This window comes from Conger conger, chromosome 11 (genome assembly GCF_963514075.1).
Source record: "Conger conger chromosome 11, fConCon1.1, whole genome shotgun sequence".
NCBI classification, from domain to species: domain Eukaryota; kingdom Metazoa; phylum Chordata; class Actinopteri; order Anguilliformes; family Congridae; genus Conger; species Conger conger.
In genome coordinates, this window is record NC_083770.1 from 24497602 (window position 1) to 24514480 (window position 16879).

General features: G+C 41.2%; 2 protein-coding genes across 4 annotated transcripts; both read right to left on the bottom strand.

Annotated features, from left to right (window-relative positions):
• Positions 1 to 941: 941 nt before the first annotated feature.
• Positions 942 to 9207, bottom strand: utp15 (UTP15 small subunit processome component). Of its 2 annotated transcripts, none has more exons than XM_061260038.1 (13): positions 9018 to 9207; positions 8152 to 8273; positions 7697 to 7789; positions 7209 to 7393; positions 6240 to 6418; positions 5979 to 6104; positions 5345 to 5480; positions 3875 to 3959; positions 3587 to 3742; positions 3352 to 3453; positions 2507 to 2640; positions 2077 to 2135; positions 942 to 1685 (listed from the first exon to the last, which is right to left on the bottom strand). In XM_061260038.1, the coding sequence occupies exons 2-13, from the start codon at positions 8239 to 8241 to the stop codon at positions 1453 to 1455; spliced, it is 1578 nt and encodes a 525-aa protein (XP_061116022.1). In that variant the 5' UTR covers positions 8242 to 8273; positions 9018 to 9207; the 3' UTR covers positions 942 to 1452. The 2 variants fall into 2 exon arrangements, with proteins under 2 accessions (XP_061116022.1, XP_061116023.1); XM_061260039.1 differs by lacking the exon at positions 9018 to 9207 and adding an exon at positions 8777 to 8928.
• Positions 9208 to 10304: 1097 nt separating this feature from the next.
• Positions 10305 to 14868, bottom strand: LOC133140263 (transcription factor BTF3). Of its 2 annotated transcripts, none has more exons than XM_061260040.1 (6): positions 14783 to 14868; positions 13591 to 13659; positions 13361 to 13474; positions 13033 to 13234; positions 11181 to 11237; positions 10305 to 10617 (listed from the first exon to the last, which is right to left on the bottom strand). In XM_061260040.1, exons 2-6 carry the CDS (start codon positions 13657 to 13659, stop codon positions 10571 to 10573), a joined length of 489 nt encoding a protein of 162 aa, XP_061116024.1. In that variant the 5' UTR covers positions 14783 to 14868; the 3' UTR covers positions 10305 to 10570. The 2 variants fall into 2 exon arrangements, with proteins under 2 accessions (XP_061116024.1, XP_061116025.1); XM_061260041.1 differs by having other exon boundaries at positions 14719 to 14809.
• Between the last annotated feature and the right edge of the window lie 2011 nt (positions 14869 to 16879).

Sequence of the window (16879 nt, forward strand, 5' to 3'; positions counted from 1 at the left end):
GAGATTCAAACCACTGTTGTTGACATTAATCAAGGGTGGGGTGTTGTCCTCTTATAAAAGGGAGGTTATCTTTAGGGAATATGCTGCCGTATATTGCTGAAATTTGCTGGGGTTTAAATTGAAATTGTTCAAAAAACCATACATAATCAGGATAATCATGGTGGTGTGATGAGGGATTTTAACTTTTACTGGGAGGACACATTTCTCAGAATAGGATTGCCGTTTTCATTTTAAGGGAAATATTCCCATCAAATTCCATTTAAATTACAGTAATTGTCCAAAACAACCCTGTAATTGAGCTAGTTGGAATAAAGGCGCTTTTCACAGAATGAGGATCCCCACACCAAACTTTTTATCATCATGACATATCGATGTCTTCTGCTTGCCTGAAGACATCTTCTGTGTGAGGCAGAGTTACAATACAACTGTGATACCCACAATACTTTGAATGCAAATGGGTTTTACTTTAGAGGTCACTGGCTGTGTTCATTACACATTATTTGTAATATTAGATAACCAACAATAGAACAGCAGGAACAAGAGCTGTCAGTCTTGCTCCAACAGTGTGGGAAAATACATTTTACTAGTAGCAATGAGTTCATCACTTAAACAAGTGCGTCCAGTTCACTTAAATTACCAAATTACCAAGTACATTATTTGCCTTTACATTTCAGTGTTTTAGAATCAAGTCAATTTCCTGCAGGTGCTACATACTAGTAATATAACAAACCCTTACACCAGCTTGAAATATGGCATGAGTACCATACCATAATTGAGTATTGAAAGAGTATAAGCTGGGGGGGTGTAAGAGAACCCTTCAACAGAGCTTAACCTAGCTACCATAGTAGTTGACAACACTACACTGACACCCGGTGTATAATTAGAATAATTTGTGTGTAAGCGATAAAAGTCTCATAAAAACATCAAAGCAAGACGCAGAGAAAAATATAATAGAAAAGTTTACTATGCAGAAGAATTTATGAAACATGAAAACTTATCATAATTACCAGCTGCCTTAAAGCACCATGTGGACATTCATAATTCACTTTTGATGCTTAAACAGGGCTCTATTAAATTAAAATGCATTTAAACACATCAAACGTGTTCATTTACAGTAAACTGAAACGGTTTATGTAGAATTAAAATGTTGAACAAGCTCCTTTGCAGAAAAACCTTTTTTAACAATGTTTCATTCATGTTCCTGTCGTTGGCTGAAGATGGGAATTCTCATCCGTGGTGTCTTTTTACAAAAAGAGAATGCAGACATTTCACACAGGAGCCATTTCCTTAAAGCAGCAGCTGCAAAGGGTCCAGGTGCACTGTGGCTGTGGAAATAAGCCTGCTCCTGATCACCTGACTGTTTCTGTGGCAGTAATCTGGAAAAGTCAGGTGTGTCTGGGCATCTGTGCCTCAACTGCACAAGGTTCCAGTGGCACCTGCTCCCACACAGAGTCAGGAGGCCTGCAGGCTCAGGCCCTGCTCCCCAGTTGCTGCCACCCCATTGGTTGGGCTCTCCGTAGTGGCTGCCGCCTTCTTGGTTGTCATGGTGGCGAAGAGGGTGTCCAGCATACCCAGGACCTCCAACAGCTCCTGCTGCAGATCGATCTCCTTCTCCACCAGCTCCTGCAGCCTCACAATCTGTTTGTCCACCAGCGCCGACCGGCCCACTGCCTGTACATAGATGTCTACACACACACACACACACACACACAAGATTAGCACAGTGAATCCATTACAGCCTCATCTTTAGGACATTACAGGATTTAAGTGTATAAAGAAGAGATTTGGAAATAACCGATAGTGGATCATAAGCCCTTTACACTACAGAAGGTGCTTCATAAAAGTGCTCCATGAGATATCTGGAGCTTTACAAGAGTATAGTGCAGTCCATCTTTGGACGTATATGTCCATCTTTAAGGGATTTGCATTACATTTTTTGGTCTTTATTCTTGTCTTTTACAGGATGTTTTTTTGTGTTTCTTCTTCACATTTGCTATATGCATGGCAAAAGTTCATGACTAAGTAACACAGAGAGGCACAATACCCATGCAGAACAGCCTCACAATCTATACTCACCCAAAATCATCTCAGCAACATTCACCAAAACTGGAGTAAATCTGGGATCTACAACATGCCTGAAAACAGAGCAAAGTCATACATTAGCACAAAACCTTTCCCTATTCTTCAAGGTGATATTACATATTCCAATCATGGGATAACGTGCTACAATGATGAAGCTATGCACATTCCCCACAGATGGGTGGCGTGTTTACCCAATGAAGCTGAACAGGACTGTTAGATTTACCCCATGGAGCAGAGCAAGACTGTTAGATTTACCCGATCAGGAAGCTGAGCAGGGCTGTTAGATTTACCCGATCAGGAAGCTGAGCAGGGCTGTTAGATTTACCCGATCAGGAAGCTGAGCAGGGCTGTTAGATTTACCCCATGAAGCTGAGCAGGGCTGTTAGATTTACCCCATGAAGCTGAGCAGGACTGTTAGATTTACCCGATCAAGAAACTGAGCAGGATGGTCAGGCTCCTCTCGTCTCGGCCAGCGAGGGCGTTCTTCAGTCTGCCCCTGCGATTCAGCTCCTGCATCACGGCCACGGTGATCTCGGGAGTCTTTGTCCGAATCCGAGCCTGTAAGAGCGAACACGGCAGATATACAGGGGAAGCACTGAAGTAAATGACCATTCAATGCATGATACAATGTTTTCTGAATGCTGAAATATTACTGTATTTTTATACTGCTCACAAAACATTGTTATATGAATATTACAATGTTTTGTGAGCAGCATAACAATACAGCAATATGGCTGCACTGGCCAAACAACCTATCTTATGATTAAACCAAGGGAAATCCACATAAGAAATCCCACATGATTGTATTACTTGGGATATAAACTGGGGTCAATCTGGTCTAGTTTCCAATGGGTTAGAAAAGGAATACAGCTAATGCCACCCAACAAATAGGGACTGAAACATGGGTCTCACTGTTTTTTTTTCTTGACAAATTGCAATCTAATGTATAAGGAACAAGCTATAGAGCCAATCCCGGGGGTCATGGAGCAGGCCAGGCTCCCACAGCTCTCCTACTGGGACGCCTGGAAGCCCTGTAAATAGGAGGAGCTGCTGTCTGGACCCTGGCTGAACACCCTGAAGAGAATCACTTTAAACCAGAAACATAATTATGGTAGCTCAGTAATGTCCCATTACTTATTTCCACCATTGTGTTTCTGTCTCTTGTGTCTGGAGAAATGCCTACTTGGTTCACTGAAGGGACAACGGCACTCTGAATTGGCTGCTCTTGTTCAGAGTTAACTCTGATCACCTGTTAAAGGGAAGACTCACCTCCAGGACTGTGTCTAGAGCTTTAGACACCTGGAAGCTCTTCAGCTGCTTGTCGTACTTCTCCAGGTGCATTCGGACAGGTCTGCTGACCAAGAAGTCCTCCTAAATGTGGAAGAAATCAAGCATGCATATTTTCATATGAACACATTTATAATATCGAATATTAAACTACTGAAACATTTCCCCTTGTTGATGAAATGGAATACGAGACAAAAAGATGAGGTCAATGGCTCACCTGTTTTGGGGCATAATTTCGCCCTTTGACGAAGACGCGGTATGATGGACGCCGCCTCTTGGTACTTCCTGCCTCGGGCTTCTCCTCAGGGGACTTCCTGTGCTTCACGCTCAGGACTCCATTCGCCATGCCAACCACCACAGCGCCATCTTCAGGCTGAACACAGAAACAGAACCATGGCCAACTGACCTGTGGGGCAGCCAAGCTGCACACCTGCTGCATAGACCAGTGTGCAGCAAACGCACAGCAACACAGGGAAACTGGTCAACAAAGTAAACGTTTACTTACCGCTAGCGCAACACTCAGAATGGAGGCAGCATAATCAAAGTTGTGCACCACTTTGTAGGTTGCAGTGTTGTAGATTTTCACATGTCTTGTGGGGAAAAATAAACAATATTCAGTCCACAATTTTCCAAATCAACCATGTACTTCCCAAAAGGCATGCACCCCAACATCCAGATATTCACACTGACCCCCACAATAGCCAGAGAGAGAGACCCCATCCTATACAGTCATATGCAAAAATTTGGGCACCCCCGGTCAAAAAGCTGTTTACAAATTAATATCGTAGCGAACCTCTAAATGGTACAAAGCTAAATATGACATTCCTTCAAATTTTTAAAGCAAGATTACATTTCATTTACATTTTTTACAGTTTCAAAATAAAAAGATTGAGAGTCCTGTCAGTTAGTACTTTGTAGCTCCTCCTCAGACAGCTTGCAAATGCTTCCTGTAGCCAGCTAATTAGCCAGTTGATTTCGAGGTATGCTTGGGATCATTGTCGTGATGGAATACCAAACCTCTCTTCAACTTCAACGTCTAGACTGACCTTCTAATATTAGCCTCTAGAATTTCTTAACATTTGTCAGAATCCATTCTTCCTACCATTTGCACTATATTTCCTGTGCCCCCAGTTGCCAAAAAAAAGCTCACTTTTGGCTTCAAAAAGGATTCAGGCTTCTCCATCTTTCCCCATCATCTTATCTTCTTTCGTATCCATAGACGCTTAATTTTGCGTGGTTCTTTCTAGTAACTCTGCCATGTAGGTATTTGTTGCTTGTACATGTATTGTTGTCCTGTGAACAGCTAGAACTGTGCCTGCTACTCTTTTGCAGTGATGTGAGGGTTCTTCGAAACATCTCTCACCACATCTCAGGCTGTTCTCATTTTCTTAGTCTTCCAGACCTTGCCTTGACTTCAACTGTTCCATTTGCTAATAATGTATCTGACAGTGGAAATGGGCAGTTTGAAACATTGAGAGTTTTTTGTTGTCTTCTCCTTGGTGGAAATGAACCATCTTCATTCTGACATCCTTGGACAACAGTTTAGAGGAACCCATGGTTCTTAACACCAGAACAGCCACTGCAGTTGGATACTTTAGAAGTCACAGAGTTACTTCAAAATAAAACGTTCAGCCCTGGAATCATACTCACATGACTCATTGAAGCCCTGCCGAGTAAATCACCTAGGTCTGGGCCTTGGTAATCATCTTTTTTGGGCATCTCTTTGCACAGAGCCGTTTTCTTTTTTTTAATATCATTTATAAACAGTAAAACATTTAAACGAAAAGCAATCTTGCTTTTTAAATTTGGAGAAAGGTCTCACGTTTAACTCTGAAACATGTACAGTTCAGGTTTGCATCTGTTCACCAAGATATTATTTGTAAAAGGCTTTTTGACCAGGGGTGCCCAGATTTGTTCCTGTACACCTGGAAAAAGTGTGCTGCAGTTTAAAGGCTTGCAGCCAGGGCCCACTCACCGGTCCAGAGAGCCAGACAGCAGTCTCTGGCCAGAGCTGCTCAGGCATAGGCAGGTCACCGTTTTGTGATGGTTCTTCAGGGATACCAGGGCCTGTCCCCCTTTCAGCAGGTCCCACACCTTTACGTACCGCCCCCCTGTCAGAGAACCAATCAACTATGAGTCCCTGCAAAACCTGCTCTGCACCCTGCATATCACAGCAGCTAATTCGACCAAAGGATCTGCGGCTATGCATCTTAATTCTAAAGGAACATCATGCCAACTCCCATTAATTACATTAAAAACTTGCTTCGCAGACATGTTCATGAATGCAGCCCAGACAGTATGTAGTCATATACAGTATGGAGGAATATACATATACGCTCACTGAACCAGCAGTATGGCCAAGTGGCTCACATAAAGGCAGGGTCCCATCCACATCCTGGTTCCCTAAACGCTACACCACACTCCAGCACCCAAAACAGGCTTCAGGATAGGTATCGCTGCAGTAGGGAACACTTTCATTTCACAACCTGCTGATAATTAATCTTGGAGAGGCTGTAGCCAACTGCATTACTGCACAGAGCCTGCTAAGGGACATCCAAACTCACTAAAGTCGCGGATGCGCGCGCGCGCACACACACACACACACACACCTGCTGACACCAGAAGGCCCTCGGAAGGGAAAAGCAGGACGCTTTCCACAGGTTGGCTGTGATCCATGCTCATCACACTCCTGTCTGTCCGTGAATCAAACACCTTCACTGTGTGATCATACGAGCCTGTGGGACAAAAACACGTTCGTAAAGCAAACACTGGGAATCCTCACTGAAGCAGTCTGATAGTGATTTAATGAATTTCACTGTATCCATATTTACTCGTTTACATTTCTCCTGAATAATTGTTGCACTGCTCACCTGTGATAAAAAGGTCAGGGTTCAGTTTGCTGGTGGTGCCACAGCGCACATAGTCCGTGTGCTCGCTGTAGGAGTTCAGCTCGACTGAGTTTGGGATGTCCCACAGTCGACACGTGTAGTCATCTGACCCCGATATTATTCGGAACCCATCTGAGGTGAAGTCTGTTAAATGTACTGCCCTGCAAGACAAAAAGTCAAGAGATTTATTAAGTAATTAAGTAAGCCTGCTGAGAGACTGAAGGAAAAATAAACGAAATAACACCGTTGGAAACAAATTTCCATTGTACTACAAAGGCTTCCAAAAATGTATATTACAAATATATATATTGGTTCATTCCGTGATAAATTAACCGAAGGCATGGGAGTTGAATGAATTATCTTTATTGAATGAATTCTCTTTATTGAATATATAAAGAACAATTCCACAAAATTTGAGCAAAAGTTAGTGGTCGCCTCCCACACCTCTGGTACATTTTTGACAGAATGACCCGATTATAAAACATTTTTTTAAATCAGACTTTATATGGTCACTCCTAATACATAGTCTGAAAAGCAGGAGATAAACAAATTCATATTCTACAAACATAACCCCCCAAAGTCAGTGCTGCATGAAATTAGAATATTCAGTGTTGGTCTTTAGTCCATAGTTAGCATTACGCACACAGACGTATAAACTTCTTTCCCAAATGAGAGAACGCAGAACACAGCAGCACCTGCACAGCACAATGAATCAAATAACCAACCTATATCTACCGGTCACAGAGTATTGTTCTCATATAATGTATACTTGGGCATCCCTTATATTTCAAGTTGTTCTGGATAAGAGCTGCTAAACATTTATAGGCCAGTTTTATAGACAAAGATTAAGCCTACTCCTAGACTAAACTCATCGTTGAATGAGTCCAGGACTTAATGTGCGTCAGTGAAACCGGCCCATAATGTAATGTAAAGTAAGGGCAGGATTCCTACTTGGAGTGCCCGCGAAACATGCGGAGTGCCACCCTGCCGCTGATGTCAAAAAGCCTGACCACACAGTCCTCGCTCCCCGCCACCAGGAGCCTCCCGTCGGCCCGGAATCTGCCGCTGTAGGCCGTGTCCTTGAAGCGTGTGAAGGTTTTCACAGGCTCCTGAGAATAGGGCCCATATATGTGGATCTGAAAAACAGAATATAAACAGTATAAAAATTCCTGAGGCAGAAATGGATTCAAATTATTGCCTTCATTTTAATAATCCTAAATATGCAACATCAATCTACTATAGCAATGACTTAACAAATTGTTTTGTTTGCCAGGAAAAGAAAGAAGCTAAAAAAATTTTTTTACTAAAATTAATTCAGAAATATTGTGTGGTACCAAGCCAGCAGATGATACGCAACTAAAAATGGCTTTAAAAATGTTATATCATTGGAATACATGACAAAATATTACAGCCATCTATCTCTCTTTAGGGAAACATACCCGTGTTGAAGCAGTGACTGCATAATTGTATGGGGAAAGAGGAGAGAAGTCTATTGCAGACACTGCTCCAAATTCCTTGATCTGGATGGGAGTCTGTAAAAGACACACGCAGGTTAATGAGTACGTTTCCAAAGACAGAACTTGCCGGGCTAATAAAATAGGCAGCATGTGCCAAGTAAAGAAGAAAAATAATAATAATCGAAGAGAAATTAATTCCAGCAAATAACCAAAGCATTACAAAGCACAAAGCTTCCACAAAGTGCAGGGATTGACTGTTGCTATATAATCTGGCCAGAGTGGTGTGTGAAACCATTTCCTTATGCGTTTTATTCACATTCCATTCGTGTGTTAATGCAGCAAGTATATACATAATATTGAACCCAATATTTCAATTTGTTTACATTCAATATAGTGAACTGCTCAAGGAAACTAAAATAGTCTCTTCATAAATATACCTTATAATTCTTCCAGTATAACGTGTCCTGTGTTACTTTCTCGCCAATCTTGGGATAAGATGGAATCCGTGTGGGTTTAAATGAAGCCATCCCAATCTTTCAGTCTAGCTTTCTTGTGCGCCCTGAAAGGTAGAATAAAAACATCACTTAGTTAAACAAGATTCTCGCTCTCTCAACAATAGATGTAGTGTTTCTAAAACTGTTTTATTGGGATTGTTTGGAAGTGCTGTGCTGACCTAATGAGATATTTAGTTGTAAATGCATATATAATGTCATCTACACGGCTTGGAGGTACCTTTCCAACCATATAGTATAGCTACTTAGGGTGCTGGTATTGACATACTGCCATGGGCACACGGTATACATTACCAAACTAGCTAGCTAGCTGGTCCAATCCACAAGATTTACAAACCAACTAACGTTACCACATTCGATTCAGAGAACTGATATGACCCGTTTGGTAAGGTAGAAAAGCGTGTTGTCTAGGTAATTATCCGTATATCGCTGGTAGAAAGCACTCATACTGTTTGCGCTCTAACGTTATTGACGCTGGATGGTCCGCTTGCTAGCTAAACGACATGTGGCTCGTTTAGACATAGATAAAATAAATAAAAATAGCACTAACTTTTGTTATAAATGTTAAGCCATGTGAACCATCCAGCATTTATTTCCACAATATGAAGCCAATATCAAGAATGAAAACATGATTTGAACATGATTTTGTTTAACAAAGTGCTAAATTGCTGGTTAGACAATCGTGTTAGCTATAATTCCAGCGTGTTCAATCGCTAACTTTAGCACATGCTAGCGAACCGGCGAAGATGGTACTGGTGAAGACAGTTCCTTTATAGCTGATCATTACTTACTTCTGCAGATGGTGATATCCCAATCACTGCAACTTTTTTTATTCCGCGAATATTGAGAATATATTATCGTCAGATTAAATGAAATGTAACACAATCAACTGAAGTCACGTATGCTCAATGGAGGCAGCCATGTTTTTCAGTCACCCTGCTTGGCTGCTTCCGCTTACAAATAACTTTATTGCTCGCACTCCAAACCAACAGATTTTCAACGAACGTTGCCTATAATGAAAGGCGACTAGATACATTCGTGTCAATTTGAGGCTATTCATGGTTGGTTTTGAAATTTACGTTTCAGTATTTCAACATTTACAAAGCAGTACTTAATGTGTAATGAATACATACTGGACTGGCCTGGACAGACTAACATCATTAGTTGCCACTAGTGAAATATTACATGGGTAAATTCTCCCCATGTTACTCTGGTTAGAAAACATTTACTTCACATACAGTACCAAGCATACTATGTCACAATGCACTGGCAATTACGTATCATTCATGATACACGTAGTTGCATGTGTTGTGCGCATTTATTTTGCTTTAAACAATGTGAGCCATACTGTAATTGTTTTGGTAAAATTCTTTATCAAAATCAGTTTAAAATGGCAGTAGTGGAGGGACAGTGACTAAAACATGAGGAACATGCAGATTTGTGCCAGCATTTTTCATTTTCTATTGTTTTGTTTGCCTCCCATCTTTGCCAGCAAAGAGCAGACCCAGTTTTTGGAGGACACTTGGCTATGATGGGTCACAGAAATTTGATAGGGCACTGGTTTATGCCAGGTTTTCAAGCCATAAACAATAGGACTAGATATTACTATTGCATTCTGGGCAAGAGCCTGTGTGTCTAGATTATGGGATTCAGGGTATTCTGCTATTGAACATAATGGGCGATCCAAACAGCAATGAATTCGAGACCGTGGTGTGGAACTTGACCCAAGTAATGAAAACTTGTAAGTTACAACTGATCAAGTGGCTAATCTTTTGACAGAGCAAATGCTTCTGCCCCACTCAAACCAGGGATAATGCTCCAAGTACCATTTCCCCCCCATCTTTTTTCAAGTTTTACCACTCTTATTACATGTCATGGCATTGCACATTCCACCAACACTCTTTACCATGGTTCTGTATTCTTAACGTATTCTGCCCATCTCATATAGAGGCTCAGGGATGTATCATAGCTAAGAAAACTACACTGCATAAGTGTTTGAAACTTGAATAATGCAACTATATTTACACCTAAATCAAAATCATGAGGGGAAAAAACAAAAAAAAAAACAGAAAATGCCATTTTTAATAAACATCTCTTAAATTTATTTTTTATTCCAGATTGTGTTCAATTCTAATCAGACTTCACATGTGCTGGATTCAGTAATGCAGGACAAGCAGCCAAGATTGAAGACCCAAAAACATCTGAAGAGTACAATACATCCATTTCTCAAACTTGATGTAGACATGGGAACGATACAAAAAAGAAAGAGAACATTACAAAGAAATAAAAAACAAGCTCCACGCTGCCCAGTCAAGTCAGGAAACTTTGGGTTTTGGAGTGTTCTTCAGTTTGCCTCATCCTTTGAAGCCTCGTCAAAATTCTCCACAAGGTCTGAAAGAACACAGAATTCATAATGTTACATGTAAACCACTCAGCATCCTTAACATTGTTCTCTTTGCACTGTGTTGGGGTAAATATATGAACGTATAACCTGAACAGTTCATACGCCCACTTTTTATGCAGTAAGGATGTTCACAAATTCATTTTAATTTCTCATTTAAAAACTGATGAAAATAGGTGAAATATTGAAAATATCATATGGAAGAGGCACTTTGAAAGTATGTCCGTTTTTATTTTATTTTATTTTCCATTTCTTTAGTCATGAATAGTCATTGCATAGATTCAATCACATCACTGACGTCAAAGTGCCTTTTACAATCATCTGGTGGCAGCCAGAGGTAGATTCTGCTCACAAACTGCTACACAAATAAAATTGGATTTAGCTTAAATTTCTTTCAGTGAGCCAATTCAGCATGGCTATTGGCGCAGAAATGATAGTGACAGTTTACACAATGATTTAAACATTTATGGTCACTGTTGAAAACATTGGCCTGCTAATTTCTTTGAGCGGTCTAATTTATACTTCACAAGAACAGAAAAGTTTAACACCTTACCTGGAACTTCATCATCATCATCCTCTCCAGCTGCAATTGGTGCTTTGACATCTCCAGCTATTATTAAAAAATAAAAAAACACAAATTCAATAATGGACATATTGCAAGGCTGGACCACATTCCCATTTGAAAGAGTTGTGGGCAGTCATAGAACAATAAATCCACCCTCTTCATTTCCCTGCAGGACTAATTTCATGATTCAGAAAAAAGAGCACAATACACAGCACAGCTAAACCAGGACAGGTGGAAAGCCAGTTCCTATCACAACGCATCTCAACAGTGACAAGAACAGCAACAGAATAATTTAGATCCGTGCAGCTCATCAGTTAGTTAAATTACATAGTCAAAGTACGAATGCAAACCATTCTCCACATTTACCTGACCTTGCCCTTCCCCCCCACTCTCTAAACACAGATAATTTTGTGTCACCTTCACACCCCCTCCCCTACCCATCTCCCCACACACTAATACCCCCAAACATCCCTATCCTTCTCCACCCAATATGCAAACACTAACAGTTCTCTTACTCCTATTCTCTCCTCTGAGATCATTACATTCATCTCCATTGCCAGCAGCAATGCACCCTGCTCCTGCCAAATGAAGCTGCTACTGGAAGAGGTGTTGGTGGGTCAGTAGGGGGCGATCTTCCATCTGGTCAAATTATCCCCAATGCCCCAGCGCAGTGATGGCGACAGGGGTGAGATGTTATACCGAGGTCCTGACTCACAGTGGTCATTAAAGACCACGACTCTTTGCAAAGAGTAGGGAGGTTTATCAGTGTCCTCGCAAAATTCCCAAGCCAATTCTTTCAACCTACCACCTAATCATCCCGATTCAATTGGCAAAAACACTGATCTCTACACCTCAGATGGTGTGTGGTGAGCATTGTGGTGCAAAATGGAAGTTGGGAGCAACACATTAGTGGTGGTTGAGGCGAGTTTCCCCCTCATCACTAAGTGGAGTGTCTAGAAAAGCGCTAGATAAAAATGTCATTATCCATCTCCGAACAGCTCTGTACAAATCGGCATGGTCCCCAGTAGAACAGAACATCCTTACAAAACAACCTCCTCCACCCCAGCGAATCGAGTTTCAGGTTAGGCCACTACACCAATGCTATCCAGGCAAGTCGCTCTGGAAATACTTTGGAGACCACATTGTCCCTTTCCTCACCAGAGAGAATACACTGTTACTTGTGCAAGTGCTCTGATTTTCTTTTTTGTCTGTCATTACAGGCGTTTACATGTACAAGTAAGGGCCTGTGTCCTCTATGCTTCTTTTTACGCTTCCTTTTTTCTATTATTTTCCATAGGGAGAGTGCGCATGCGCAGCATGTAGCCGCCCCTAGAGAAAGCGCTGCAGCTGGCATATTTTTACAGAGTGCTCCGCCTGCTTTGTGCGGTTGCTTCAGGCGCTTCAAGTTCTAAATAGTTCAACTTTTCAGAATGGTGCGGCGCTCGTCAATGCCACTTTCCATGATCCAACCAATCACAGCTTAAAAGCGGGACTTAAAAGCACCCTAACGACCCTAAACATTACCTGGCTTTGTAACATTGTTTCAAATACAATGGCAAGAACTTGTTTTAGCAGTGTCATAGTATCTGTACTAGGGCAAGAATCCTTCTGTTTGTTGAACTCATGCGGAAAACGATAAATAAATAAACAACGAGCGATTTCTGCAACAGATGGACGGTATGTGTTAGAATGTTTAGGTGAGATGTCAGATACATAATCCACGCACACCGCTTTTTTCAGGCGCATCGTCCCAGCGTTCACCAGTTTTTCTGCGTGAAAAGTGTAGCGGACACAGGCCTATGGAGTCAGTGTTGCACGTGTGGCCTTTGACCCCACTCACCCTGCTTGGGCAGGGCCTCGGCAAGCCGCCTGAGGCTGGTCAGGCTGTCGGCCCCCAGCTGGTTGAGGATGCTGGGCAGCATCTCCGTCAGCTGCTTGGTCTCGGCGTGCCCTGTGATGGTGAAGGTGTTTGCTGCCAGAGATGCCTGAACTTTAGGGTTGTTGAAGTGGATCACTGTGCCCTGGTTTGTGAACATGTTGACCTGCAAAAAGGAGACAGACTCCTAAAACAACCACCTCAGAACTTATAGCATTGCAGAGTGAGAAAAACACCATTTTATGAGTCACCGGGAGTGCCTGCATAAATAAATATTAATGAAGCCAATTACCTCTTCGATGCCAGAGATATTGTTGACACCAAGTTTCTTCAAGGAAAACTGAAGCTTCTTGTCATCTGCAGTCGCAGTTCTGTGCACTACCTTCTTCTTTCTGCGTGCAGAGCCCTGTGGGGGAAAAAAGGGTTACGAGGTACGGTTTCTTTTTTTTTTGGAATTAAAAAAGAAAAGAAGAAAAAACACTACCAATGACAACTGACTCAAATTCATGCGACTAATCTCACCTTTCCACCAATGCGGACTTGTGCCTGCAGCTTGGCGAGTTTCTCCTGGTTCATTATTGTTTCTTTCATCTGGAATAAGAGAGATTAGTGTTCATGTTTAATGGTGACAATGGCAGCAAATTTAGCTAACGTTAGACAATTAATGAAACGTTATCCACGTAAGGCAAGTTACACACCGTGACTATTTATGAAACCATAGCAGCTGAAACTCCATTCGTACAATGCGTCTCAGATGACAGTATAGCTACCGCCCACAGCTAGCCAGCTAGTTGCAAATGGTTGGCACAAATGGTTTGCTTGTAAGCCACCTACCCAACTACTTACTTTACAGGCAACATAAAACTGTCTACTCTCACATAAAACGACACAGTCAGTTCAAGCAAATGGCATACAGGAAGCGATTTCGGAAAATGTGCCGTTAACACCAACGTTAACTAGCTTTCAGACAGTTAACAAGCTAGCCTTAGTTAGCCTATGTAGTAACCGAGTTTAACCGATTAACTAGCTAGCTACGTTAGCCAGCTCACTGCCGTTAGTCATTCTAGTCATTGCTGGACACGAATAGGATCCGGTTGTCTCGTTCAACATTCATTGATGATAGCTAGCTAGACAAGTTAACGCCCTTAGCTAGCTAGCCAAGTTAGATAGTGAACGTGGATAACGTCGACACTGACAGTCTTAAAAACTTCAGCCACCAACATGTGAGCTCACACGCTATCGATACAAGCTCAATGTGGTCTGCGAGATACACAATCCTAACTGTTAGTCAAAAACTGTCGATAGTCAGCGTCTATAGTTGCCTACAGTGAACTAGCTAGGTGTTGGCTAGACTGGGTACTGGAACGGAGTAGTCATCGAACAAGCTGGAAATTATGTACGTTAAATGAAAATACTGTAAATCATACTTCCATAACGTATAGCTAACCGTACTAGCAGTTACTCCAGTATCTCAGTATCTGGGCTGGCTAGCTAGCACGAGCTTTCGAACCCAACCTGTCTAATGTAGACCGGGGCCTGTCACGAAGATACGCCGACCAGGCCCCGCTCTCAAACCCGGACTGTTTTGTCTTTTGTCTTTGGTTCTGTCGTTATAATTTTGCCAATGCCTCAGGTCGCCGTATTATTTACCCTTTGCTGTCCGAGAGTGATGTTACTGTAAACAAGATTAAAGATTTTATAGCTCCGCACTGACCTGTGCAACACGGACAGCACACACGCGTGGAGAAAGATGGAAATCAGAGGAAGAAAAGGAAGTGACGCAAGCACTCTAAAAGAAATACGCGCCAGCAGAGGGTGGGAAATTCACCAGTTACTGGAGATTACAACCAAGCCATCGACCATAAGATCTTATGTTTATTTTAAATAACCTAAAATTAAGAAAGAAAAAAAGGACTTTGTTTGCTTCTTTTGCGACACATTTTGCTCTGAAGTTAGGTCAAATCTATTAATCTGTTAAATACAAAATACATGAAAAAAAGAGTGTTCACAATATTTTGATTCCTTTCTTGAGCACATTTTACGATGATTTGCTTGCTTTCATACTTGTGCACATTCCAAATGTGCCAAGTTTACTTATAAATGGTTTATTAATGGTCACTGATATCAATTTTGTATAGGCTACAGTATATCTCCAAGCAAACTTGACTGCATTTGTATTGTAAAGAAATTGTCAAAGGCATTGTGATATCAATAACCATGCTCAGCAGCTAAGGAATTCATTTTGTTGAAGGAAAGCAGGACCCTTGTGTGAAATTGAATAGGGCATATAACATTTATTTATTGAATGGTCTGACCAAACCAGGGAGTTTATATCCTCCTGCATGACAAGTTGTATGAAACACCACTCATCGTTTTCCTGATTCAGTTCTGAATATCCCATAGTTGTCATGTTTCCATGTGTGGTCTGATCAGGAATTTTAATCATGATGTGTCGACTAGGCTCTGTGTGTGGGAAGGATACAGGGCAATCCAAGGGCCACGCCTACTGGTTAAGTAGGCACCTGGACGGCATTACCCATCAGTCCAGGAGTTAAAAGTGTCCTTCTTTTCACTGTAGGTACCTGAGAACAAAACAACTGTTTGTGGTGACTGAGCTGAAAGAGGCTACCATTCGGGGTTTGGTTTACTTTGCCTTTATTATTCTAGTTTGTTATTTTTACCTGGATTCTGTGTGAGTGAAGGAAGAAGACCTTTTGGTAATTAGTTGTGTACTTGCTCTCTCGCTCCCTGGAGGCAATCAAAGTCAATAAACACGGGTGAAAAACTCTCTGTGTCCAGTTTTCTGTCCTCCCAGGGGTGTGTCATGCTGTGTGACACGTAAAATTCTAATCTATTTTATATAAATGTCAAGTGTATGATCGAAATTGATCAAGATAATAGATTATGATCTTCATCAAAGAACATATTAGCATCAGTGTTTCATGTATAGTAATATGTTTCAGTATCAATTTTAACTTGAGAATTTTAACCTTTGTGCTGTCAACCAAGGCAACAGTAATGAAACGACACAATAGTCTTCAATTAGGCTTTCATTATCATAATGTCCAGAAAAAATGAAGTATTCTCATTTATTTGGATTTGATTGTGGTCCTCTGTCATTTATTACTTAGGCTTATAGTGACAAAGCTTCTGAGACTTTTTTGAAGATGAAGTAAGCTATATTAAACACAAGACAGGGTAACAGGCGGCCTCTCGTGGCCAATAGCTGGAACCGTAACAAAAGTACAGGCAATGGATTCAGAAAAATCCCTAACAATATACAGTCTTGGGTGCCTAAAACTTCTGCACAGTACTGTAGATACTGTGGAAGTTGGTTATAAAGTACAGATGGAATCCAAAACTGAGGCCACAAATTATAAAATTGATTTAAAACTGTACCAAATTAATCATAGTTGAAAGGTGAATATATACACTCAGTGAGCACTTTATTAGGTATTTATTAGACTTATTTTTTAGACTTCTACTGCTGTAGCCTGTCTACTTAAGAGTTATGATGCATTGTGTGTTCATTCTCTTCTGTATACCACTGTTGTAATGTGTGGTTATTTGCGTTACTGTCACCTTCTTGTCAGCTTTGACCAGTCTGGCCATTTTCCTCTGACATCTCTCATTAACAATTCTTTTCTGTTTCAGCTTAATTTTGCACATTGCTTCACAAGTTTTTTTTCAAGCTAAAAGTTGTGTATGACAAGGAACACCATTCACTGTTCCTTGGCAATTTTCTATCAATCATCTTCTGAAAGTTTTACTCCGTAAAAGCACTTGTGATGTTCCATGTGATCTCTGTTAG